The sequence below is a fragment of the Hermetia illucens genome, chromosome 2 (assembly GCF_905115235.1).
Source record: "Hermetia illucens chromosome 2, iHerIll2.2.curated.20191125, whole genome shotgun sequence".
In the NCBI taxonomy this organism is placed as follows: domain Eukaryota; kingdom Metazoa; phylum Arthropoda; class Insecta; order Diptera; family Stratiomyidae; genus Hermetia; species Hermetia illucens.
The window spans coordinates 36,212,850-36,238,905 of NC_051850.1; the positions used below are offsets into that span (position 1 = coordinate 36,212,850).

At 44.1% G+C, this 26,056-nt stretch overlaps 1 protein-coding gene across 1 annotated transcript in view; it reads right to left on the reverse strand.

Annotated features, from left to right (window-relative positions):
• Nucleotides 1-1,288: 1,288 nt before the first annotated feature.
• Nucleotides 1,289-26,056, reverse strand: part of LOC119648839 (endothelial cell-specific molecule 1) — a 104,861-nt gene continuing 80,093 nt past the window's right edge. Inside the window, exons 4-6 of the mRNA XM_038050715.1 lie at nucleotides 13,060-13,229; nucleotides 12,856-12,980; nucleotides 1,289-2,010 (exon numbers count right to left, since the gene is read on the reverse strand). Coding sequence (XP_037906643.1) covers nucleotides 1,995-2,010; nucleotides 12,856-12,980; nucleotides 13,060-13,229 — 311 coding nt within the window. The 3' untranslated portion in view covers nucleotides 1,289-1,994. The remainder of the gene's footprint in view (nucleotides 2,011-12,855; nucleotides 12,981-13,059; nucleotides 13,230-26,056) is intronic.

Genomic DNA, 26,056 nt, shown 5'->3' on the forward strand with positions numbered 1-26,056 from the left:
GCGTATTTTTCAACATCTCCTTGAGGCCGTTCTAGTATTTAACATTGAAAAGTGCAAATTCCTGCAAACGCAGGTGAGATTCCACCGCCACCTGATAACATCTGAAGGCATCCAACCGTCCCGGTCAGGCGATTTCGAGTTTCCCGCTTCCGAAAACTTCCCACAGTCTGCCCAAAGCTGCCCACCGTCAATCGATCCTTGATGCGTTTTTGTCTGAGTCCAAGACTGAAGACTTCCGCTGATTGTGTGCTTCCTCCCAGAGGTCTTGCGTTTGAGACCACCAAGTACCAGCTGGTGGATGCTACACGTCTGGCGTGTGCCTCGATGCCTCACACATTGCCGTAGGTGTTGCTCTTCACCAATAAGTAAACCAAATCTGGCAGCCGTTGCGCTTCTTTTCCAAACAGCTGAATCCCACTCAACGGAACTACAGCACCAATGATCGTGAGTTACTCAACGCCTACCTCTTAATCAATTACTTTCGGTATTCCCTTGAAGGCAGGCCGTTCACATTGTTCACGGACCATAAGCCACATACTTTTGCTTTAAAAATAAAAGCGCGACAAAACGTATCCTCGCCAACTTGGGTACTTACGGAACTTTGCCAGCCATGTCGAGAATGGATTCCACGCTTTAGTGTTTCGGCAATTATAATCACCGACCGGGGAATGCAGTTTGAGTCCTCCCTTTTCTCAGAGTTTGGCAACCTCCTCGGGTTTAAACGCCACCGGACAACCGCTTACCACTCGCAATCCAGTGGAATGATCGAAAGGTGGTATAGGGCGCAGAAGGAAGCTATAATGGCCCAAAATGACTCGTTTTGGTTGCAGATCCTGCGTTTTTCTTAGCCTCTGGACAGCCAATCTGGAATTTGCTGCAAATCCGGCAGAGCCGATTTACGGGGAGAACAACGACCCTGATGTTGACATCAGGCTGGAACTCCATGCTACCCGTCTGCTGTGTTTGCTCAAGGACGCAATGCCACAGTTGGAGCCAGGAGTTACTGGCCCAACACGCGAAAACCGTGGCTCACGTGTTCAAGGATCTCGAATCCTGCACACATGTCCTAATTAGAATGGACGCTTCTCGGAGGTCGCAGCAGCCACCAGCGTCGGGAGCAAGGTCAAAAGGGCTTGGCTAACGTCCTTCGTCCTAAACGTGACCAGGGCAAGAGGCGCGCGACGTGTCCGTTTGGTTCCTCGCTGAAACCCTCCCTTGGTTTCAGCTGGGGGTGGAGTGTTGTAACGGAAAGAGCAACTTGTGAGTCGGAAAACTAATCCAATTCTTTGAGCATAGCTTTATTTCATTATATTATTTATAACATTTCATATTTTACAGTTTCTTCCTTTTTGCCTTAAACACAATATAATAATTTATTATTTGCCTTCACATTTTAGTTTCAATACACTTTTTATATAAACTTAAGACCTATACAATATATATATCTATATCTTCTTTTATATCTAATCTTTATTATTTTCACTTATTACATTTATTCGCTGTTATGAAGAGAGTGGTTCCAAGGTATACAGAGGAGGGTGTCTCCTCGTTTTATTTCAATGCGATATATTGAAACTTGGTAGCAAGTCGGTTACATTATTCACTTTATTTCAGGCTGGTTTTATCTGCAGAATGAAATCGAACTGAATTTGAAGATATTTAGGCGAGTTTTATTATTTCTATGGCTCTGGGTTGTGGTGAATGGTGGCAATAAGTGGAGGATGCCTGTTGGTAGTCGTTGCCTTAAAAATGCACGATTCGGCTGCTGTTGGGGGTTGAAACACGCTTGAGTACTCGATGGGTTGAATTCAGTTTCGTTTGAGTCCTGTAGTCGATATTACTTTTCGTTTCAATTGATGCACTTCGCTTTCCAATGTCTATTGCAATTCGCGTAGGTAAAGGTTTTATTTAAATATTATTTATGTATATACGTTTTCAGCGTTGACAATTATTAGGCTCTTAAAATTTAACAGAATTACGATGTATATCGGAATTTAGATCCTTGAATATCTGGAAAGAGATAAAGTTATCATGAAAAATATATTCCTTCTAAAAGATGGATAAATCTATAACAAAGAATACTCAGAACTAGACATTTTTCGAGACATCTTAAGGCGGTTATGAATCTGAATCCTTATTGGGCCATAAACATAGCCGAAAACAAGGCAAAGTGGCAATAGAGCGTGAGTTTTCTTCTCTGGTTGATTATTTCTAATTCAAAGCAACACTAGGGGCTCCTGTCTTTTTGGTCTACCAGATTTGACCGAGCTTTTTTATTGGGGTATTGGGAATAAGATGGATTAGAATAGAACATTCATAATCTTATTCATTTAAAACTACTCAACCACATGCGTTTACTATCGCCGTGATGGCTAACCTTTAACGCCATCACCACTTACAGTAAGCGGGGCGAACAGTACTTGTCTCAGTATTATTCGCTATTTATTTACGGTAGTGAAACAGCGATTCCCACATTTAAGTGCACCGGACTGGCCATTTGGGCTAGCATTTATTCCTTGTAATAGGTAATGACTTCGTCGCAAAACATAGGCAAATCTTTAGATCTTTAGAATGAAGCAGCATGACAGAAAAACGAGTGGTCTATACATTAAAAAGGGGTGTCAATTATCCCTCAAAATTAAAACTGTTCGCCATCAAGTAGGTGGGGATCAATCCACATCCTCAAACGTAAATGATGTAAAGCAAGTGAGGGCAAATGAGGCGGGACTCAGGATCGAGGATGAGGAATAAATATATTAATGGACCATGAATGATCCTTGTGATCCACCAGAAAAAGGAGAAAAAGAAGCGATATGAACCACGCTGCACAATCTTTTAAAGTAGTATGGGGCCTAATAAAATGTTGTAGGAGAATGTTAATTGAGGCGAATTTGGACACTTAACATATAGTTAAAGACCTTAAAGAAATCAATGTAGTGTAGCGCATTATATAATATCAGTACGTGTCTTGCTGGCGACTGTTAAATCTCACTGAAATCTGCTCTCAATACCAAGCAGTTACGGTCCTCAGATGGCGAAGGCTCACCACTTGCGCAAAGTCAAATCAAATTTGGTCTGCCTGAAACAAAACCCAATCGTGAGAATTCTTGTGCGAGACACGTGCAAATGCATACAGGATTATTGTGGTCTGCACATAGCACTGGCCTGTAGGCCCCCCCCCCCCCCCAGACTCAGTATACCCTACAATTTGCATTGCCGAAACTGAGGAGAAGAAGGAGAAACCCTCAAGCACTTCCTTTGCGGTTGTCCAGCACTAGCTAGAGCCAGGCTACGAACACTGGGTAAACCATTCTTTGAGGACCTCAGGGAGATCTCTAGCTTGAAGGGAGCGAGAGCTGCTTTCCTTCGTGAATGAGAAGAACGGCTGGCTCTTAAGATCTGAATCGCTGGACTCTGTGCACAGACTACAGCAATCATGGTCTTGTAAGTTTGTGACATCAAAACGGCGCACCACAACGCCAATTGGCCTCCTTGGAGCGTTCTTCTCCCTGAAATTAGATATCAGCGAGTTTACTGAAGTCCACGGAGCTTCAGAGGAAGGAAAATCAGTGGAAGTTTAGTTTAGTTTAGTTAACTAGGGGGAGCCGAAGCTCCGAGCACTCAGGCCGTTATTAGGCCCATTGTACTATCCCCGTAAGTTGCCTATTCAATGGCTTCCCGCCTACGGTGTTCGCAGGCTTTAGCGAATCTGAGAACATTCTCAAGAGGCAGAGAGTGTGCAGATTCTTCATTGAAGAAAACCTTGCGTCTTCGTCTGAGATCTGAGGATGCCGGGCAGCTGCATAAAAAGTGCAGGGCTGTCTCCTCTTCTTCCTCATATTGGCTGCACACAGCCGAAACCACTGCCCCAATCTTTTGCATATGGTACTTTAAGGGGCAGTGTCCCGTCAAAAGCCCTACTAGGGTTTTCATGTCCAACTTCTTAAGGGACAACAAAAATGCCGCTCTAGTGGCCCTAGGCTCCTTCACAAGGATTTTCGCTGGCCGGCAAGAGTCCAAATTTCTCCACTCAGTTGCGTGAATCCTTGCAATTTTACCCTTCAGAGTAGACCAGTCTGTCAGCCTCCTCATTACCGGCACCCACATCAGGAATGTTTCGTTCAGTCGGCCAAGTTTCAGCAGCACCTGATGACAACACCACACCAACTGGCTTGATATGTTGTTGCCATTTAGTGCCGATAATGCCGCCCGACTGTCGGAACAGATTCGGATAGTGCGACCCTTCCATTCGCCGACATTCCTCTGCTGCCAATGAAATGCCATATATCTCCGCCTGGAATATGGTCGTCATTTCTCCGAGGGATCGGGCCAGTTCTATAATCGGAGTCTCCGAGAACACACGTGCACCCGATCCATCCTCCGTGACTGACCCGTCGGTGAAGATTATTAGGTCTGTAATCTGAAAAGACTCATGGCCACTTGCCGACCATTCTTCTCTTGCGACAGTGTATGCCTTTTCAAAGACGAATCTGGAAACCATATGATTGGTCGGCATCAGGGCTACCGGATGTTTTTCAAGGAATTTCCAGATAGACGCATGCCCGTTGGATTGGCCGCCTTTCCACGCCCCAATGGTATCGAGCCTATATGCGTCGTTGGCCGCTTTCCGTTTCACCTCCAAGTGAATGGGGGGTAAATTTAGGATAGCTTCAAGTGCCGTAGTCGGCGTAGTACCTGTTGCTCCAGTAATATTTAGGCAATGAGTACTACACCGAAATTAGTGGAAGACTTACATTTATTTTTTTTTTGCTGGGAGTCTTCGGACAATGCCTTTTATGAATCTCATTGGTGAACTAGATTTGGTAGAAATCCAAGGACATGGAAGAGTAAAAGTATCACATAGAATACTGTAAAAGGAGTCGAAAGCTTGGTGGGATGTTAAAGGAATAAGAATGAGATCTCCGTTGATAGCCGCAAAGTTGACCTTTTGATAGTTTATACACAAGGCGAGCGATTTGAGCGTCGAATTCAAATGCTGGATGATATGAATCCGAAATGCATGGTTATGTCTGAGACAGCACGATCGAAAGTGATTTCTGGCGAAGTTGAAGTGAACTGCACCATAGGTGTTTACGAAGTTGTATGAAGGAAGTCATTGGTGGAGGAACATCTTGGGAAGGTTTGGAGAGCCACAAAAGTTGGACTAGGTGACCATAGTGAGATTAAAGTCGCTAAAAAACAAAGGGATGAGAAAAAGAACTACTGATGAACTCCTCGTATAGTTGGTAAGGAGTACAGGGGAAATATCCACAGGACGTAGAAATGTCGTTGACATTATATTTTGTTTCTAGAAATATATAGGGCAACATAGTCGTAAGAGGAAAGCAGAGGAGTGAAAGATGGCTTTGGCAGGGGACGTGAACTTAACAACAATCACTCGGCTACCACTAGTTTCTCTACCCAGAATCGCGTGGTCTCTGCCTCATCAAGGAGCTTAGAATTATCATTCAGTGAAGTTTCAAAAGTGCTGAAAAGCCGGTGGACATAGGTTAAAATTCAAAAACATGATCATTCTAATAATAAAGCCTTGAAATAATAATCTATTCATTTGCGTTATTGGACGAGGTAGCACGGAAATTGAACGGTAGTTTCTTCCTTTGGTAAGGTTTGCTGAGTCCCTATGGTCATTAGAAAGGTTAAGCTACAATCTCGAGACCATAGGGATGTGTTGCCTCGTGTAGCATTGCGGACGCTGCTATCTTTCACCAGCTTCACATATGGCACAAGCTGGTTTGGCGCCTGGAGTAGTCAAATAAAATAAACCAGGAATCAGTGAGACATTGGAGGGGAAGTAGCTTAGAATCTATACAATGGTATCTGAGTGATCAGCGATGCTGGGCGGCGCTATTATCTTTGGGTAAAGTGTCCCACAAATTAAGTACAGATTTGAGATAAAACATGGTTTCGAGAGAAAGTTTGATTTACAGCAGCAATTTATAACAAACAAGGACGGTGGATTGAGTGCGGTATGGCAATTTATTCAACAATTGCCATGATGTTAAATGGATGGTAAAGTGCATCAATAACACTCTATGAGGAAACAGAGAGGAGTTGCGAGTCCCAACTGCTACACTATTGTTCGAAACATATTAACTATCGGTTGGACCGCTACTAGCCCCGCAGTCTGTTGATCCCGCAGGTATTAAAGGGCGATGTGGGGGTAATTGGGGTGAATTTCAAATAAATTGTAAGGTTGACCTGGGAACCTAGTTAGAAGAGACTTTTCATAGCACCCTTCTTAGTCTTCTCTCGTCCACTAGAGCATTTACCTGCCCTGAGTTCGTCAAGACAATCTCTGCCTAGATAATTGTATTCTAAATTGGCAGTACTCTTCGAACAATCTCAGCTCGTCAATCTAAACAAAAGGCAACAACACTAAGTCCTCAGTTGCAGCCCAAGCTATCGAAATCTATAGATCGGTCCTATAAAGCGACAGGAATCCATAATGGTAAAGTGAGGGATGAGAACAGACTAAAATGAAACTCCTCTCAGCTCAGCAGTCCGCTAACCGAAATGGATGCCGAGGACCGCAACGAAACCTGGAATTGGCTGATATCACTGCATCTTTGCCAACAAAGCAAAGAAACGTACTAGCTCGTGCACCTTCACGACTTCAAAAACTGAACTCGTTGGGAGTTCCGGTGGCGGCTACCCAGAACACAGCTCCACAATAATATATGATCCTTTAAGTAAGCGTAATTGTCTGGTCGACACAGGCGCGGACGTCTTAATTTCCTCGTTATGGCGGAATCACAAACTGATTCCAACTCAAACTACCAGCGGCAAACTCCGCAAGCATACAAACTTATGGCTACAGGCAAGTGGACGGAAGTCTACGACCTCGATGAACGTCTTCATGGCGTTTTGTTGTGGCGAACATCCGCAGTCCCATATTAAGCGCAGGCTTTCTAGGCCAGTATGGATTGCCAGTGGATGTGCAGAATAGATCTCTTATAGACCCCGTGGCATCGCTCAGGTCTTTAAGAAAGGTTTCACATGCTTTTAAAGCAGGGTATTTACAGACCATCAAATAGCGGCTGGTCTTCTCCACTATACATGGTCTCAAAGCCCAGCAGTGAATAGAGAACATGTATCGATTACAAATGTTGAATGCTCAGACCATTCCAGACCGCTACCCCATATCATTCATCCACGGATTTGCGGGCAAATTCGCTAACTGTCGTGTTTTCACGACCTTTGACTTAACCAAAGCGTACCATTAATCCCTGCAGCTCAAATAGATACTCCGAAAAGGATAATATGCACACCTTTCTGACGCTTCGAGTTCACCCGGATGCCTTTTGGCCTGTCCAATGCGGCGCAAACTTATTAGAGCCTTATCCACTCTATCCTGTGAAACCTTAACTTTTGATTCGTGTATTTGAATGACGTTTTTGTCGCCTCTTCTTCAGAATCTAAGTATATGGAACATCACGAATGCATTTTTCAATGTCTGCTTGAGGCCGATCCTAATGTTGAAAAATGCAAATTCTTTCAACAGCAAGTGAAGTTTTTAGGCCACACCCGAATCCAGCCAAGGTTCGGGCCAGCACAAACACCCACAACCTAAGATAGTCAAGGATTTGCGAAGGTTTTTGAGCATATTAAATTTCTATCGTTGTTTCTTGCCCAAAACCGCACAACTTCGAACGATCCTCTATGCCCACTTGTCTGAACCCAACACCAGAGTCTCACACATGATTGCGTGGTCCACAGAGGCGGTCTAGGCATTTGAGCTAATCAGCTGACGGACGCTATACTACTGGTACTCCCTCAATCAGACGCAGTAGTGGTATTCGTCGACGCCTCAGACATCACAGTTGGTGCTGCCTTTCACCAAAAGGTGAACCAAATCTTTGAGCTTCTTTTCCAAGAAATTAAATACAGTTCAACTGAACTACAGTACCTAGGGTTGTGAGCAATTGGCCGCATACACGGCAGTCAAATACTTCCGATATATATTCCTTAAGCCAGTCTCTTATTTTCGCTTTTAAGCAAAAACCCCGCAAAGCGTCCCCTCGCCATCGTTGGGACCTAAATTTCGTAAGCCAGTTTACATCGATCATCCAGCACGTGTCCGGCAAGAATAATGTGATTCAGATGCTTTGTTACGCGTTTCAGAGGTTAAAATTCCTTCTACGGTCGATTTGGGTCGTTGAGCCACAGAAGGATGATGTAGTGTTTCAGAGACTCAAATACAATTTTCGGGAGTTTCTCCTCTTCGGCTCAACCTCTGAAATACTTTGCGAGACCTCTGAAAAGAGACCTAGGCCATATATTCCGGCAACTATTCGAAAGGAAGTATTCCATTCAGTACACGATTTTGCACACCCAAGTTCGCGCCCTCTGCCTTCTGCAGCACAGTGCATTGTACTCTAGGAAGCTTGACAGAGGAAAGCATGAATTCGGTGTTGGATTGATATTTACGGCAACCGCAAGGTGTACCCTCATCACTTAGTAGGTTTCAGAGATGATACTGGCTGAGATTTTCTTGTCCAGAATGAAAAACATTTCAATAGTACCGGAGTGCGTATGGTTTCAATTGATCGTCAATATATGAGCAATCAAACGACGATATTGCAATCAGCAGTAGATTTAGGACCTACCTTTTGGCTGTGTGGAACAAAAGAGGTGCTGACATCGGCTTCGAAAGGAACAATCATTTTTTGGGTCGCTTACCTCGATTAGCGTATCGCAATTTCATCAGCTTCCACAAAAGCAGGGTGTTGGTCCCCGAAACTCGAAACGGGCCATCATCGCGATCATCCAACATTGGACAAACGTTCTTCCAGCGCAAAAGCACAGATTCTGAATAAATCACTCGGGAATATTGATGAGTACTGCACCGCCATCTAAAGTGGCCTTATATCTAGCTGTCGGCCATGTCCCGAAAAGAAGGTAGAGAGATCATCAATGGCGCAACAACCGGTATCCGGTCTAAGTCTGCCTTAATAAGGAACTCTAGATATCCCCCAAAAGCTGTCTGGCGTCTTGGTCTATGCCATAGCTCCATCTCAGGCAGGGCCTGCCTCGTCTTCATTTTCTACCATTGATATTGTCCGTATAAACTTTCCGGGCTGGATCATCCTCATCTATACAGATTAAGTGACTCGCTCACCGTAACCTATTGAGCCGGATTTTGTACATAATCTGACGGTCATGGTATCGCTAATAGATTTCGTCGATATGTAGGCTATGGAATTGTCCATCCTCATGTAGGGGGCCAAAAATTCTTCGAAGGATTGTTCTCTCGAACGCGGCCAAAAGTTCGCAATTTTCTTTGCAAAGAACCTAGGCCTAGACCTAGACCGGTTATCGGTTGTTGCGCCGGTGATGATGAACGGTACTCAATAGCAATTGGAAATTTCTTTAGCTCTTCTCTAGATCCTGCACTGACGTCATTGTTCAACCTTGGATTAACGATACTGTTTGGGGTTTTGTTCCACATAAGTGAAATCGGAACCAGCTTTTGGCGTCATATATTCCATAGTTATGTGCGCGCTGAAGAGTGAAGTAGTAAGGATTATTCCACTCTAATGGATTCATACAGGTGAATATCCCTATGGAAGAAGCTGAGGCTACTAAAGCCATATTTTTGTTGCTCCTTAACAAGGGGGATATTCTAACTCATGCAACGCCCCTAAGGGACCCAGTGCCTCAAAATATCATTAACACCTTCAGATTGTCGTGGTCTTGTGCTACAGTAAATGTGAAGGACACGAGAAGATAGTCTTTCTTTCCGTATGCGGCGGTTTAAAATAAAGGTATCTTTGGAGGGCCTCTTCCCCCAGAGAATCTGGTTCTCTAGCCTTGAATCGCAAATGCCCCAAACGTTCCATCCAGAAGGCGTCAGATAATAGCCTGTTAAGTGCTTTTTATGGCATCAGCAACCATACGGGACGGAACATTCCGGTTAATAATCCTCATTATAGAAATGGGAAATTCTGAATATTGAGGTCCGTGGCGAACCTTTAATATCCATTTGAACACTGCATTATTTATTATTTATGCCTCTCCATCAGTAATCGGTAACGAGAGCGATCTCAATATCGAGATCCTTTCTCTGCTATTCAGGAGATGCATAGATATGGATAGAAATGTCAAACAGAAAATTATTTACTAAGGAAGAATGAAAGAACCAAGTGGGCTGAAAAACCAAAAAATCAAATCATGAGTGCCAAAGCCTTTCGTTATTATGGTTTCCGTACAGGTGCCAATGATTTGTCTCATAAATGGAACATTTCATAAATGAAGTTTTAATGAACTTAGTGCAGAAACCTTTCAGTTCAAATGAGCTAATCACGAATACATTAGACAAGAAGGATTAGGATCTGGGGTACCCTCAACTTGTCTCTAACTTTCTACTTATTTGTCATATTTGTTTCAGAACTTAAACACGCAAATCTGGCATTATCTGACAAAACTTTGTAATCCGCATTACAATTAAATACATCTGTCATTCCGGATAGGAGGAGAAAATGGCAACTAAACTTGTCGTCTACCTTCCTTTTCCATTTTATCCTTAGATAGTATTCTGACATGTGTACAAGTTTCCTATAAAACATGTAAAAGTCATTAAATGTTCCAAGGCTTTGTACGGACCCACTCCTGCAGATCCGCTCACTGCAAAATATTCATGGCTAAAGTAGAGCATTCAGAAAGACACACATATTAGGAAGGAACCACTGTATTCATCTTGAAGAGAAATGTGCAAAATATCAACTCGCTTCCATTAGGCTGGCCACCTTCCCCTCCGCCTGATGCGTTGCGAAAATAAATGTACCCCACCCGCCAGTAACCAAGACAGAACGACTTATTCAAATTAGGCTCGACTAGAAGATGTCGGTACTGTAGCTGCCAGGCTTTATTGTTGTTGGTCCTTTTGTTGTTATTGTTATCGTACATTGTACTCTGCCATCAGTTAACAACCGAAAAAATAAAGACAGAGAACCTACAGGGCACTACCCACTAACCAAACCAAGCACCGACTTCACTAAAGTCTGTCCTCTAGAATTTCAGCTCCCTTATCTATGACAAACATAAAAGGACTTACATAGAACATTTTTCAGCTTTTAGCGAGCGAGTGTCGAGGACACCGGGACTATCTTACTTGGAAAGTGGAACACAAGATTCCCTTTACAAACTTTTAAAAGAGGACGCAAAATATCTGTAGGGATTATCGTTGTAACAACATCGCCAGGAGCGTCAACGTTACCATCACGTAAATTTTCTTATTAACTTTATCCCCTATTTACCGCATCACTACCGTGTAATTTGTCACTTTATCTCCTTTTGGAGATTTCGGTTGGAAGACAGCGGGAGCGACAGGATAACTTTCCAACCGTCCACTTTTAGCTTGAACGGAACTTAGCTTTGAGTAAATTTCGGAATCTACTTTGGTGCTTCTATCCTTCCAGGCTTCTCGTCTGGTTCGAATTATCGTTTGCACTCCAGATAGATTGAGCGCTTCCTCATCCAGTCTCTCTCCAAATGATCTCATTAACGCGAAAAGTGTCTTTTAATTTTACCGTAAAATTTTATGATTGTCATCTTGTCAGTGATATCCTTATGAATTTTCTTCTTAAGTCGTTAGTAGGATAGTAAATTATCTCGGATAGGTTGTGCGCTCTTACTTCCCATGCATTCTACGGAGGTGCCAGCTCCATTTAGCTCGGTTCCGTAGAATGATGGCGCAGTCTAGTATTCAGATGGGGTCAGGTAAAAGGGATAATCTCGTTCCTTCAATCTGATTAATACGTTTTGAACTCCCTGAACGTCGCCATTCATAATACTCGCTCTGACACGCATAGCGACTTTAAGATACACGGCATCCCACAGATCAAACTCTTGGGAGCGGAGAAGTTTGTGCGGGTCGCACTGTGGAAGGGTTCGATATGAAGTTTTTTCCTAACACCATGCTTGAGTCCAGCAAGGACTGTAGCTGCCTTAGGCACTTCTGGCTTCCTTTTACTTCGAATTTGTGGGAAACGGTTTGTCGTTTTTGTGATATTAAAACGAATAATTCCAATGGAAATGAGATGATAAAATTGTCTAGGGAGAAACTTTTCAAAACGAGGAAGAAACAAGGAATAGACCAAGAAGATATAACAAAAGCAAACAATCTCATCATTGGGTCGTCTTAGGTCAGAGTATCTGTGAGCGGGGTGTCGCTGGATACACATACATGACTACGTACAAAACGTGATAAGAAAAGATAAATGACATTCTAACCTTGTGGTTTAGTGTTTCAGGTCTATAGAAAAGACCTCAGAAAAAAAGCAGAAAAGAAAGTATCACAAGGAAGCAGGGCCGAGAATTTTTAGAGAGACACAATAGGATATGGTCGGGGCAAGTGCTCCTGACGAGCAAAATACTCTTGGTGAAAATTTCCCGGTGAAAAATTCAACGTAGTCACACATTTTCGTTATGCTTTATTTGCTACAAGCCCTCATTGAAGACGAGTCCTTGCTGAGATGATATACCATGCACCAGGGACGGAAAGGGAGGTACGGACGGCATTTTTAAAGAGGAGTCCCGATAAGATAGCAATAAGATTTCAAATGATGGTCCTCAAGTGTTCGGCAAGGATGTAAGAAGAAAGGCATTAACGAAACCATTAGGATTATTTATGGCTACGGTGTGAGATTCCTCGTAACTGGCGTTTTCCAAAATTTCAGCCATATTTTCAGCCAAACTGCACCCTGACGAGCATTTTGACAGCCGAGGAGAAATTAATATAATTTATAGCACTTATACAAAAATTAAACAATAGGCAAACCATAGATATCAGGCTCATAACCTCAGGGTGAATATCCTAACAAAGATGTTGCCTACCTTTTCCTCACGCGCCGTCGTTTCCCCCGCACTTTTCGATATGTAAAACTTCGCGGCGACACTGTGAAATCTTCATCGAACTCCATTTCTGTTTTGATTAAATTCTGCAAATTGAGTTGACAGTCCTAGAAATGGAGCCACAAAAAAAGGAGAGATCAGATAACAGTTTGTTGAGAAGAAATTTTGTTCAGGATATTCTCTTACCTCTAATGTCCTAAAATGCCATCTGCCACTCGATGGTCGGTTTTCTTTACATATTTTTATAACAGGCCAACATTGGCATTTGTTATTTGTTATTTCGCATCCTGCGTCTAGTACTATTGTCTCTTCATTTGTACAATTTAAAATTGTTGTTGATGTGGATTCAGGAAGATCTGTAATAAATGGAAAATTGGATGAGTTCAGATTAAGATGGATTAAGGTAGATATTTTTGTGAGTTATTAATGAACACTTTTTATGATGGCATTCAGGAACGTGGTTGACGATTAGATGTAATTGACTTTAAAGAGAGGCACGCGCAAGTCATCAAAGGAAGTCGAACATGTGCAATGCTTTTCTTTCACCATCCAAATTCAAGCAATGTGCCGGGAAATGAATTTCATGTGTGTAGCCTTCTTGGTTGCACTATATTGCTTAATTTACTAAATCATTGTGCATTGAACCCGTATTAGCAGACTGCGTTGCTTCGAACGAGCGCGGATGAGTTCCTGAGTTCCATGATAAGCTAATCGTAGATCATCTCTCCGAAGCTGGGGTAGAGGCTTTGTCCTCGAGGCTACATCGGTTCCTGATTGTCTTGCAAAGTGAGGAGACTGCCATTGAGGGACGGCAAATCCAGTACCCTGCAGTGAGCCTGTCCCTGCAAAAAGTTCAGACAAAGTCGCTAGATCTTAGCAGGTAGATTGGGCCAGAAACGGATGGAAGCACAATTGGCTGTCCTAGCTAAAGCCGAAGAGGAGAGGCTCATCCGGAAATGCATGACAGTGGTGAAGCGGTCGTGAAAGACAACTAGCGCGACTACCAACGTTTTGCGAAGCGGTCAAGGGAGCGTATTTTCTTTTAGAAATCCGAGATCTTGCCGCCTCATAGAAAATGTGGAAGTGAAGAAAGCCATAACGTGTGAATGTGCAGAGGTAACCAATACCCGAATAAGTATCACTCCTGTAAATGCTCGTGACCAAAAGCCCGCTGTAGTGGAAGTCGTCGAACAAGTTGCGAATCTACGCCAAAATTCCGAAGTACTGGTACCGTTGATGGACGGGTGGCGAATCCTGGAAGACTTCTGGGTAAGTGACTAGCAACACATTGCATTCGAAGTATTTCATGCTATTTTTCGGTGTGCATTAATGCTCCTCTTGCGTATGGAACGTCGCGAGGTTCGTTGAAGCTTCCAGGCCGCGGAGAAGCCCTAGCGCTAACACGCCTTCTATTTACTGGTGTAAATTGGAAAAGGCTGACCTATGGAAGGAGTGTCATAAGCTCCACCGTTTGATATAACGTTTACATGCCCGCGAGGAAACATTCGCTACAAAAACAGTACAAATCGGTCAAAAAGGGGACTATCTAGCGCGATAAACAAAGGCAAAGCTGATGGTTTGCAGAATATCGTTAGCGAGATAAATGGAGTCTCGTGGGGACTTGGTATTGAATTTATCACCCAGAAAATCGGGTCTCTGCAGAAACGCTGTATATTTGGTAGAGGACAAATGGACCGCACTGTACGGGTATTATTCGACAGCGAATATAGCGCAGATAGCCTTTTTTCACCATGAAAAAGCTCGAAAATTAAAAGGCACCAAGCCGAGTGGAAGTTTACAAGTTGGTGTTCTACCAAGGGCTAGCCTGGCTGTTCAGGGCGTTTAACACTTGCCGGTAGGGGGTCATCTTTCCTTATTTCTAGACGGTGGCGAGGCTCGCGCTGATTATCAAAGGAGCAAAGTAGACCCTGAGCTGCAATCTGCATACATATTTCATATGGACGAGAGTGCTCAAAAGGCACATCAGGGATTGACTCGCTGAAGCTATCCGTGCTATCAGGGAGTAATCCCCAAAGCAGTTCGGATTTAGAGACCGAAAGAAAGAACAATAAACACAGTAAACTCCAATTATTTATTGTCCTCAGGAGGAGCAGAAAGCAATAATCTTATTCTATGCTTAAAACTGCTTGAAGTAGAGAAGTTAAAAGGACCAAGTAATTGTGTGTGGTAATTTCGCCCAAGTCTAAGAATCGGGGAATGGAAGCAGATAGCTCGATTGGGGACTTCGAGGTAATGGGTGTCAAAGCGGAGCTTATTGTCGAAAGTGACTCCGAGGTGTTGAGTTGAATTTACGCAGGATAAGGAATGTCCATTAAGAGAATAGGAGAAAGGAGTGGGTGAGGATTTTAGGGGGTAGCACATAGAGTGACACTTTCTAACATTTAACACTAAACCATTAGTCGAGCATCAACGAACCAGAGTATCTAGGTTAGATTGAAGGGAAACACAGGTTACAGGTGACAACACAGCGGGAAACAGCTTAAGGTCGTCTGCATAGAGCAAACAGGGACAAATAAGGAGGGGGGAAGGTTGTTGATAAAAAATAAAAATAACAAAAGGTGGGACGTGAGAGGTGTGAGAGAAGTGTAGTCGTCAGAAGAGATGCGGCGGGATCGGTTGGAAAGTTAAGAGGCAAGCCATAAGACAGGTCGTATGGGAATGCTTAGAGACGAGAATTTGAATAGGAGTGTGTGTGTGATTTACTATGTCGAAAGTTTTAGCGAAATCAGTGTAAATGTTATGTACTTCTTGCCGTGAATTTAGACATTTGGTCACTAAGTTGGTAAAGTCAAGCAGGTTGGAGGTAGTGGGCCTACACTTCACAAAGCCGTATTGGTATTCACTATGTGGTGGCCAAAGTGGGCGGACAACCAGAGATAGACAACAGAAAGAGAAGAGGGAAATTGGACGGTAATTCTCGGCAAACGCACAATCGCCACTTTCGTGAATTGAGAGCCTCTCTCCACAGGCCGGGAGAATGATTCTCTTCGAGACTTTCATTGACAATAAGACATAGTGGAAGAGATATGGAGTTGCGATTCTGGGACCAGAGAGTTTTGAGGTTTCCACGCTTTAGTGAGCCCCCAACACTGGCCAAATATTCGTTTCTGGTCTTACGTATTAAGGATTTGATCGAGGAATGCAGAGATTTGAAAAAAAAAACTAAGTCAACATAGGTTCTCGAAGACAGGAACTTCTTCCTCGCAGTGTTTTTGAGGAGAGGAGGGGCGAGGGGAAAGATCAGATAAAATGGTATAGTAGGAGTTGAGTGCTTGGTCACACGTTAATGGAGAGAGAGAGGCCGAGAGGAGGGCGACAGGAGAGTGATCATCGAACTCGCAGGATGATGGGCGTCAGGGGCAACGTAACACGGGGCATGAGGGGATTGGGAAAGGCAACGCACAGGAAGGTTAGAGAAGAAAAGATCAAGAGTGCGATCTAAGTGGTTTCTAGAAAGGTTAAATTTGGTAAGCGGCACAGGTGTACATGAAAGTGAATAGAGGAAGGGAAGGGTGGGTGAAGTTACTAGGAAGGCAGGAAAGGCCAGGAGAAATGGGCCAGGAGGGCATGCGAGGAACAAAGTCGCTGCAGAGGATGAAAGGAAGTGTGGGGAACAAAACGATTAGGATCGCTGATAATCTATCAAGGAAATCCTCGAAGGCGGGCTAAGGCTGGGAAAATATACACACGATATGATAAAGGGGCATACGTTTGGCGGAATGACTGGTGTGGTGAGAGTATCACAAGTGGAAGCGGCGAGAAAAAGATGATTTCGGTACGGAGAGGGGACTTAACAGCTATTAGAGCACCTCCTTTGATTATCCTGCCCATCGTAGCGTAGTCTCTCTCACAACGAAAGACAGAGTTACCTTCGAGGAGCTCGGAATCTAAAATCCTGTCATCCAACCAGGTTTCAGAAATGGGGATGACATCATGTTACAATGCTAAAGCAGACAGTTTGAAATCCGACAGATTAGTCCTTAGACCCCTTACATTTTGATAAAACAGTGTAGGGCTGTCAGATTCATTTAAGTACTGCGAGACAGGTAGGCGGGCTAGCAATTTTCACGAAACTTAGTCCTCTGATAAGGCTTGAAGAAGACTCCTGTGGCCAAAGGGAAGATTGGACGATAGCATCGAAGTTGTAGGGATACGTCACTGTAGTTATGGAGGTTGTGGATGCGCACACTGACGCGGATCTCGATGGATAGTGCTCTTTATAGAGCTTGGTGTCAGAAATGCCTTCAATTCCTCAAGATATTTAGATATGCCAGCCACATTAGTAAGCTTATTCCATGTGAAGAACTATATTGTGGGATTATCAGAGAGACCACTGCCTGCTCTCTGAGATGCTAGGAGCAAAGGAGTATAAAGATCACGTCGGGAGTAACACATCACTACATAATTTTCGCGCCCTGGAAGTTGGTTTTTAGGGGACATTAAAACCATTGTCTATCAAAAAGTTCGTTTTCAAAATGGAAGTTTCGACCACTTCAATCCTACATGGCACTGCTGTATACCCATAGGTAGAGCAGCGATTTGGTATTGCCTATCACCTGTCTGTCGGACAAATCGAATGGACCCCTTTTCGTGAACCAGATGACTAAGGTATTTTTGAATTGATGCGAAATCATATCCAAGGTCCATACGATGGTTTCGATAGCAACCTAAAACCTGTGCAAAGTTGCAAACTAGGTTTTTTGTTTTTAAAATTTTCCTAGGGAATTTTGAGAATTAAAGCGATTGCACTTATTAAGATTGTTTATACTGCACAACTTACCGTAGCTGAAAAGACTTAGTCTGTATCACTTAAATATTGATTGTATCTGAACATGAATTGATTTACACTAATAAAGCTATCTATATATCTATCTATCTATCTAAAACCTGTGCATTAGCTAGCCGATCGGCTAGCAAATTTCTTAATAGAAGACAGGCTGATGATACTGCATCGTTGGCTAAGAAGTCCAGAGCTAACTTCTCTACTTCGCCCAGAGTGGATAAATATGCAGTGCGTCTTAGGAAATCCTCAGTTTCAATATGGAATTATCAGATACCATTCTGTTTGCTGTAATTGTTAGCAGATTGGGCATGCCCACAAAGACTTCTGGGAGGATCGTCAAGAAAGCCACACTTTCGGTTCTGAGGCCGTTACACGTAGAACTGCCGCTTTTATTTGCGTCTTTTATTTGTTCAGTTGAAAATTGAGAAAACGCAACCAAACATGTTGTCATTGGCAGTGTCCCGGCATTCCAGGCGGAGCCGTTATGTCATGAGATCTGTACGTCCATCTCATGGCATACGCTATCGATTTCGGGGGTAGTACATCAATTATGCACTTTTTCTTCTTTCCCGCGACTAAGAAACTCCTCTGTACAGTGATTGATCGGATGCCGGCTGTTGTAGTCATTGCAAATTCCCTCCCCGAAAGGCTAGTTTTCATCCGGTTACCCATGTAGTGACACTTCGCAAAAGGGTCTTTGTTTTAATGCGTGTAAGGAGTGTCGTCATGTGGGACGCTTTATTTCTCATCAAGAGGATTTTCAGCCTTCCCCGGAGCTTATGGATGCGTTCTGGCAAATTTCACCAGATGAATCACCCAAAGAAAAGAAAGAAGAAGAAAGCCTCCGCAGGGCTTTGTAATGCAGCGCCAAAATAGGCAGCGGGTGATAGACAACGTTATCTGAGATCACTTGCCCTATCAAACTTTTGTGTACTTGAATGATTTGTTGTTTATTATAGAGACCTTCAGAGACCAGCACTTAATTTTCTGAGCGAAGTGGCTCCCTGAACTTCCGGAAGAGGAAATTTGTTATGGAAGAGGTTCGATAGATGGGACACATTTACAGTCGAACCATTTGTCGTGTCATCATAACCTTTTCATGTTTAAAGCCGCCAAAGGGTTACTGCGGTTTCTTGAGATGTATGGGTGATATCGGCGATTGGTGCCAAATTGTGCTTTGACCCGGCTTCTCAGGTCATCTATTGTCATGGAAGTCAACGTAACATAGGAGCGTCTCTTATGAAAAGGGCAAAGAAGGAGGGTCGAGTTCATACAACATTCATGTCGAAGATGCTCACTCAGGCTCACCGGAATTACACTGCCATTGAGCAGGCATACTTTGCAGCGAAGGGGCAATACACTTATTTTAAGTGGCAACTGACCACGCTTTGCAACAGATCTTCACGGTAGATTGGCGGGGTAGGCAATGAAGTTTCAAGAATTTTCGTTCAATACAAAACATACGAAAGGCTGCAAGATCTTCTGCCAGAGTTTTTGTTTAGCATGAATTCACCAGCGGAGAAGGATGCTTTGGAGAAAAATGAGAACGCGCTCTACAAGCGTGATAATATAGATGTATATTGCTATCATGAAGTAGATGTTCAGTTATGCACCTGCAATGTGGTGGGTTGAAGTGAGGTGGGTTGAAATGAAGGAAAACAGGTTCCATTGTAAGCTAACCTGACTGCAGAGAACTCAATGTGTGGGTATTCTCGGTACAATGAGTGCGACATTTGCGTAGCTCTAGATGTTGGATTACCCAATTTGCAACCCCTAGAAAAATAAGTCCATTCAGAACATTGCACTGAGAGCAGGGTATTGGCTTAGACCTATAGGTCTAAGGGGGCAAATAGGAGTACACAGCCTTGAAAAGGATATTGGGAGAACTGGATTCGATTCTTGAAGTTCGTTATTATTATCGATTGCTGGAAGAAATAAAGTTAGTCTCATGTGCGGAGAATGTTGAGACAGACTGGCATGGCATGACCACACCGTTGGCTTGGAAACAGAACAGGATTTGTTGACCTGTCCTTTAATGGTTCTTATAACGAGATGCGGACATACAAAGTGATTTCCTTACGATGCGATTCCTTGCAGACATTTATTGCCTACAATGGCGGCATAGGAAAAGTACATGTGTGACAGGCCACCGCCCAGCAAGCCACTGCGTCCCTCGGGATTGATTGGGAGACATGGTTTGTAGTTTCAGTGGATTTAAGTGTCATTCCACACTTTGGATGCATTCCATCCTTTTGAAAAAACAGACCAACAACTTCTAGATAAAGTTCTCAATTTCAACTTCACAATTTTTCGATTCTTCCCCAACTAACTTTGTTTTCTACCTGCCACGCCGGACTTATATTAGTATCTCTCCTGCACCAGCTTGTATTATCTTTTCGACATATAACCTTGAATCTTTAAAGTGACACTTCCTTGCTCCACTTAGTAGACTCGTCCCTCACGAGAAAGCAAAAAAATGTTGATATCATTTTCCCAAACGAAGTATCTGAATTGAAATGTTGCAAAATTAATGTAGGAGGACGTGTCGAATTGAATGTTACGCCACTTGTGATCCTGTGCGTATGTATGTACTTCGAGCTAACCCAGTTACCGTAAAATAATACTCAGAGCAAATATGACGCAAATAGTCACACCTTGACAGTTTCTCATGACCTGGATTCTGCACAAATTATTTTCGACACATCATACATTTCAGACAACGTATTTGTAATGGCTCTTCAGGATGTTTTGATGTCTGACTTTTCCCGTCCATTCCCCCACGCCTTTCTACTTCCTTATGCAGACGTTATCTCACGTTTGTCCTTCTGAATTAGTAATACCGAGAGTACCGTGTTACATTTAGAAGTTGCATGCTTATGTGAGCAGCTGTGTATATGTGTTGTAGACGGTGGACTGACTTCGGCACTGATATAATACCACCCCTCCCCCCTCCCTCCAGTACTAAGGCATTCCCCGCATATTATAGAGCTTGCAAACAGTGGATTAGACAGAAGCTACACCACCCATATCGAAAGTAAGTCATAATAAAGGCAGATATTAAGGAACTTGCTCTCGGAAATACTGATGAAGTCCACTATTTCCAGTAATTAAGATAATAAACTTGGTTGGCAAGAATCAAGAAGGTACAGAAGCAGGCAGAAATCAGCTTTAGGGTGCGCATCGAGAGCTCTTAACGTGTTCAAACCAAGGAAGAAGATTTTCAAAGGTCAGAGTACGCTGCTGGCAAACTCCGTGGTATATATAAGGAAGTATCTGGATATTTTCGAGAGGAACTAAATAATTTAGAAGGAGTGCAAAGATGCAAGTGTTTTGGACAGAACAAGATGTTCAACACCGTACATAAAGTCAAGGAGTAGTTTAAAGTAACGTGACCCTTACTATATTAAGGTTTAATATCAGGAAGCCAGCGGCGTCTGCTGAGAGTTGTTCCGTTCTTAATTTAGACGCGTTCCTTTTTCAGAGGTTGACCTTTCCCGAATTAATTTTAGAAACCTCTCTAGTTTCTGCAAAATATAGTTTAGTTTGCTTTCCTAGCCTGGTCCTAATGAGGGAAACTTGGCATTTTACATGGAATTAATTTAATTATTCTCATCCCACAAACTCGCCTTTCCCATTCTTGTGGCTTCTTTCAACATCTCGCATTACCTAAAATCTACAAAACCAACTTTTGATAAATTCATTCTCATTTTCACGAAAATTATTTCCCCACATCTGTGGTACACTGCTAACTTCTAATTCAACCGCCACATAAAAGCCAAACTCGGATCCTTTCAACCTCCTCTTCAAATCAAATCACCTACACTCGACTGGCTAGCATTGTTGTTGCTGGTGGTTCTCTTTCACTGCAACAACAAAATACAAGTTTCCTGTATGCCCATTAGGCATCAAATAACCTACAACGTCCTTGTCAGAGTCGTAAGGAAGTAATTCGTTGTCGTTTTCGTCATTTTCATTTCAGGTCCTTTTTAGTTGTTGTCGTCCTGTCGGAAAGCGGAATTTATTTATCAACACTTTTCGGTTTTTGGGGGTCCTTCTATGTGCGAGTCTCATTGGAGCCTGGAAAAGATTGACAACAATCCAAAACCGAATGGGACAAATTGTAGATGGGGTTCCATTAGCAAGGTGACATTTTTCTCGTCAGCAAGGGTGCCTCATAGCGAGTAACTAGAAGTAATATGTCATCTGCATCCGTCGTACAGTATCCAATTATGTGTGAATCATGTGTAGTTTGGTTCGTTACCCGCCGAAAAACTGATGAGGAAAATGATAAATGTGACAAATACTTGGACGGAAAGCAGGCGGGCTTGACAAATTAACCTGGTTTTTAACGTTCTGGGAAGGGGTAGTATCTGATGTCTAGGATTGGATACTTAACAGAGTAAGAGATGTGTGGGTTGACAGTGAATATTAAAGTATCCCTAATTTATCAATAATGCACATCCATTCAACTGGTGAGTCCTTAGAAGGTGATGAGGAGGGAATTATCAAGATTAGTTGTCGAAGTTCTCAGGCAGAGGCAACCCTTGAGACTGCCTAACCTCTGCTCTGCAGAGCTGCATGGCGGAAAGCGGTTACACATATAGTCGGCCCTGAATAAATAAATTTAAAAAAAGGTACAGGTATTAATTGTATTGAGCGGAACACAGTCGGTTTTAACCAAATATTTGGTACCAGCCTTAATGGTACCTAGCCTGTGCATTCCTTTAACGGCATTCCATTTTCATCTCTAAATAAAAAGGTGTTTGAATCAGGATAACATGCTGGGGCATTTTGGCTAACCTACTGGGGCCCATGGGCAAACCTATATGGCTGACGATCTCAACTCATCCGGAGCAGTGGTAAGAGCTTGATAAGGAAATCTCATATGTACGAGTGTGAAGCTTTGAGGTACAATTTCACCATCACCATCAAAGGCGCCAGGTCCTGATGGCATCCCGGCGGAAGTTTACAAACTGGTGTTCCGCCAACGGCCAGAATTGCTGCTCGAAGCGTTCAACGCGTGCTTGAAGGAGGGCATTTTTCCTTCTCGCTGGAAAGTGGCCAGACTCGCGTTGATCCGTAAGGGTAAAGGAGATCCGGAGCTCCCGTCTGCATACCGACCGCTGTGTATGCTTGACACGGCCGGAAAAGTGCTCGAGAAGCTCATCAGGGGTAGACTCGCTGAAGCGATCCGTGCTGCCAGGGACTTATCCGCAAGGCAGTTCGGGTTTAGAACAGGGAAATCTACAGTGGATGCTGTTATGGAGGTCGTAGATGCGTTTAATCGAGCCGGGACACACAGCCGCCGATCTCGACGGATAGTGCTCCTCATAACGCTTGATGTCAGAAATGCCTTCAATTCCGTAAGATGGACAGATATGCTGGGCACACTAGAGAACTCCTTTCACGTGCCAAGCTATCTCTTGCGGATATTGAGGGATTATCTGAAAGACCGCTCCCTGTTCTATGAGACGCTAGAAGGCCAGAGGAGGATGGAAATCACGTCGGGAGTAGCGCAGGGATCCATCCTAGGGCCGGACCTCTGGAACGCTTCCTACGATAGTCTGCTGAGACTCGATATGCCTGAAGAGTCGCGCCTGGTCGGTTATGCAGACGACGTTGCGGCACTTGTTGCCGGACGCACTGTTGAACAGGCGCAAAGCAGACTTGGCATATTGATGCGACGGGTAAGCGGATGGATGACTGCTCACGGTTTCAACCTTGCGCTGGAAAAAACCGAAGTAGTCATCCTGACCAGAAGAAGAATCCCGACCTTGCGTCCCATATCGATCGGCGAGTTGACTATAGAGTCAAAACCAACGGTTAAATACCTTGGTTTAATGCTCGACTCGAAGATGAGCTTCTTCGAGCAAATCAAAGCAGCAGCGGACAGGGCTGCAGCAGGAGTCGCGGCCTTGAGTCGGCTAATGGCGAATGTCGGCGGCCCTATATCAACTAGGAGACGTCTCCTCATGGGAGCAACGCAGTCCGTCCTTCTCTATGGTGCGGAGGTATGGGCTGATGCCCTTGACAAGGAGGTGCATCGTAAACGCCTCGCTCAAGTGCAGAGGCGGGGAGCTTTGCGAGTGGCGTCTGCTTATCGCACTGTCTCCGAACCGGCTGTGATGGTGATTGCGGGAGTGATCCCCGTTGCCCTCCTTGCCAAGGAGCGCAAAGCTATCTATCGCCGTAAGGGCGAAAACTTAAGAGAAGTGGTTGCCCGTGAGGAACGTCAACGCACCCTTAACGAGTGGCAACTTTCTTGGCAAAATGAGCCAAGGGGCAAGTGGACTGCGCGGCTCATCGACAAATTAGACCCGTGGCTGAACAGAAAGCACGGTGAGATTGATTACTTCCTTACCCAACTTCTAAGTGGGCATGGAGGTTTTCAGTCTTATCTGCACAGGGTTGGGAAGGCGCGATCTCCTGACTGTGTGTTCTGCAATAGAGTGGCGGATGACGCTGAACACACCTTTTTCTCTTGCGAGAGGTGGGACGGCCTCCGCCAGCAGCTTTATGCAGACACAGCTGAGCTCTCTCCAGACAACATTGTCAGACAGATGCTGAAGAGCGCTGGCAGCTGGAATCGTATTGCGCATTATGTTCGGGCTCTTCTTACTACGAAGAAGATTGAACTCGACCGGCGGAGGGATCGGACGGTAAGGGGTTCCCTGAACTAACAACTCCCTTGCTCCCCTCCCCTCCCGTTGGTGAAAGGAATTCCCTGACTTGATGGCTCCCAAAGCCGGGAGAGCGGGAGGGCTAGCCCGAAGTAATGTGTCAAACGGTTCCAGGCTAGTTCTCTGATGACAGGGAGGTGTTTAGTTGGTAGTCCGCCAGCGTGCTGTTGCGGGAGTCCAACACTCTGTGCGTAAACGCATTCACCTACCCTACTCCCAAAAAAAAAAAAAAAAAAAAAAATCAACGGCGCAACAACCAGTATCCGGTCTAGGCCTGCCTTAATAAGGAACTCCAGACATCCCGGTTTTGCGCCGAGGTCCACCAATTCGATATCCCTAAAAGCTGTCTAGCGTCCTGCATACGCCATTGTTCCATCTTAGGCAGGGTCTGCCCCGTCTTCTTTTTCTACCATAGATATTGCCCTTATAGACTTTCCGGGCTAGATCATCCTCATCCATACGGGTTAAATGACCCGCCCACCGTAACCTATTGAGCCGGATTTTATCCACAACTGGACGGTCATGGTACCGCTCATAGATTTCCACATTGTGTAGGCTACGGAATCGTCCATCCTCATGTAGGGGGCCAAAAATTCTTCGCAGAATTCTTCTCTCGAACGCGGCCAAGAGTTCGCAATTTTTCTTGCTAAGAACCCAAGTCTCCGAGGAATACATGAGGACTGGCAAGATCATAGTCTTGTACAGTAAGAGCTTTGACCCTATGGTGAGACATTTGGAGCGGAACAGTTTTTGTAAGCTGAAATAGGCTCTGTTGGCTGACAGCAACCTTGCGCGGATTTCATCATCGTAGCTGTTATCAAAACCATGAATTTTCGGTGGGAAGACTAGGGGCTTGAATTCTGACAAGCTGGTCGATAGTATGTCGAGAAAAGTGCCAGACTTTGCTCTTGCTGATGATTCCAATTTCGATTTCAAAGCGATCTATGTGATGGTGACGCCACAAGGGTTAAATTAACCATTAAGGTGAATGCAGATGTGAGGTCCCTTTCCGCTTTGTTTACTTCCCTTACAACGAAGCCGAGGACATTCTGGGGCTAAACGAAGTAAGATGGTGCAATTCTTGAGAGTAATCCGTTCATTCTTGCCACGCTAATGGCAATGCGCTTTTGTACTCTGGAAAGCCAAGTGGCACCAGACACGAAACCGGTGTCGGGTAGTTACTGGTAGTAACTGTGATGGGGAAATACGGTCTTGGTGACCGTAATGATAATGGTGACAGATTTGGGGATTTCTGCAACTTTCACCGCCTCGTCATTGGTGACACATTGTTCGAGCACAGCGTCTGCCATAACGTCAGTTGATGTTGACTGACTAATACCGTATGAGCAATCATACTGACCACTTCTCGACTAGTAGTAGATTCAGGAGTTGTCCTCAGGATATGTATACCACGAGAAGTACTGACATCACCTCGAAAGGAATCACTATTTAACGGCCGCAGTGTAGGGGAGAGCTGCACCCCCAAGTTCATCGACCGCTTGTATGATCTAGGTGTTGCCCAACAGTGGAACAACAATCTTTCTGATTGGATAGCAGGTGGACTGAGTAGTAGAATATAGATTTGGTTTTTGGATTCATAAATGGAAGGGGATGAAGCCTCTACTGATCGCTGCGAATGGTGGCGGGCGTAACGCGCTCGGGTACCGAGCGAAATCCTGCTAAATTCAGCGTAGCACAC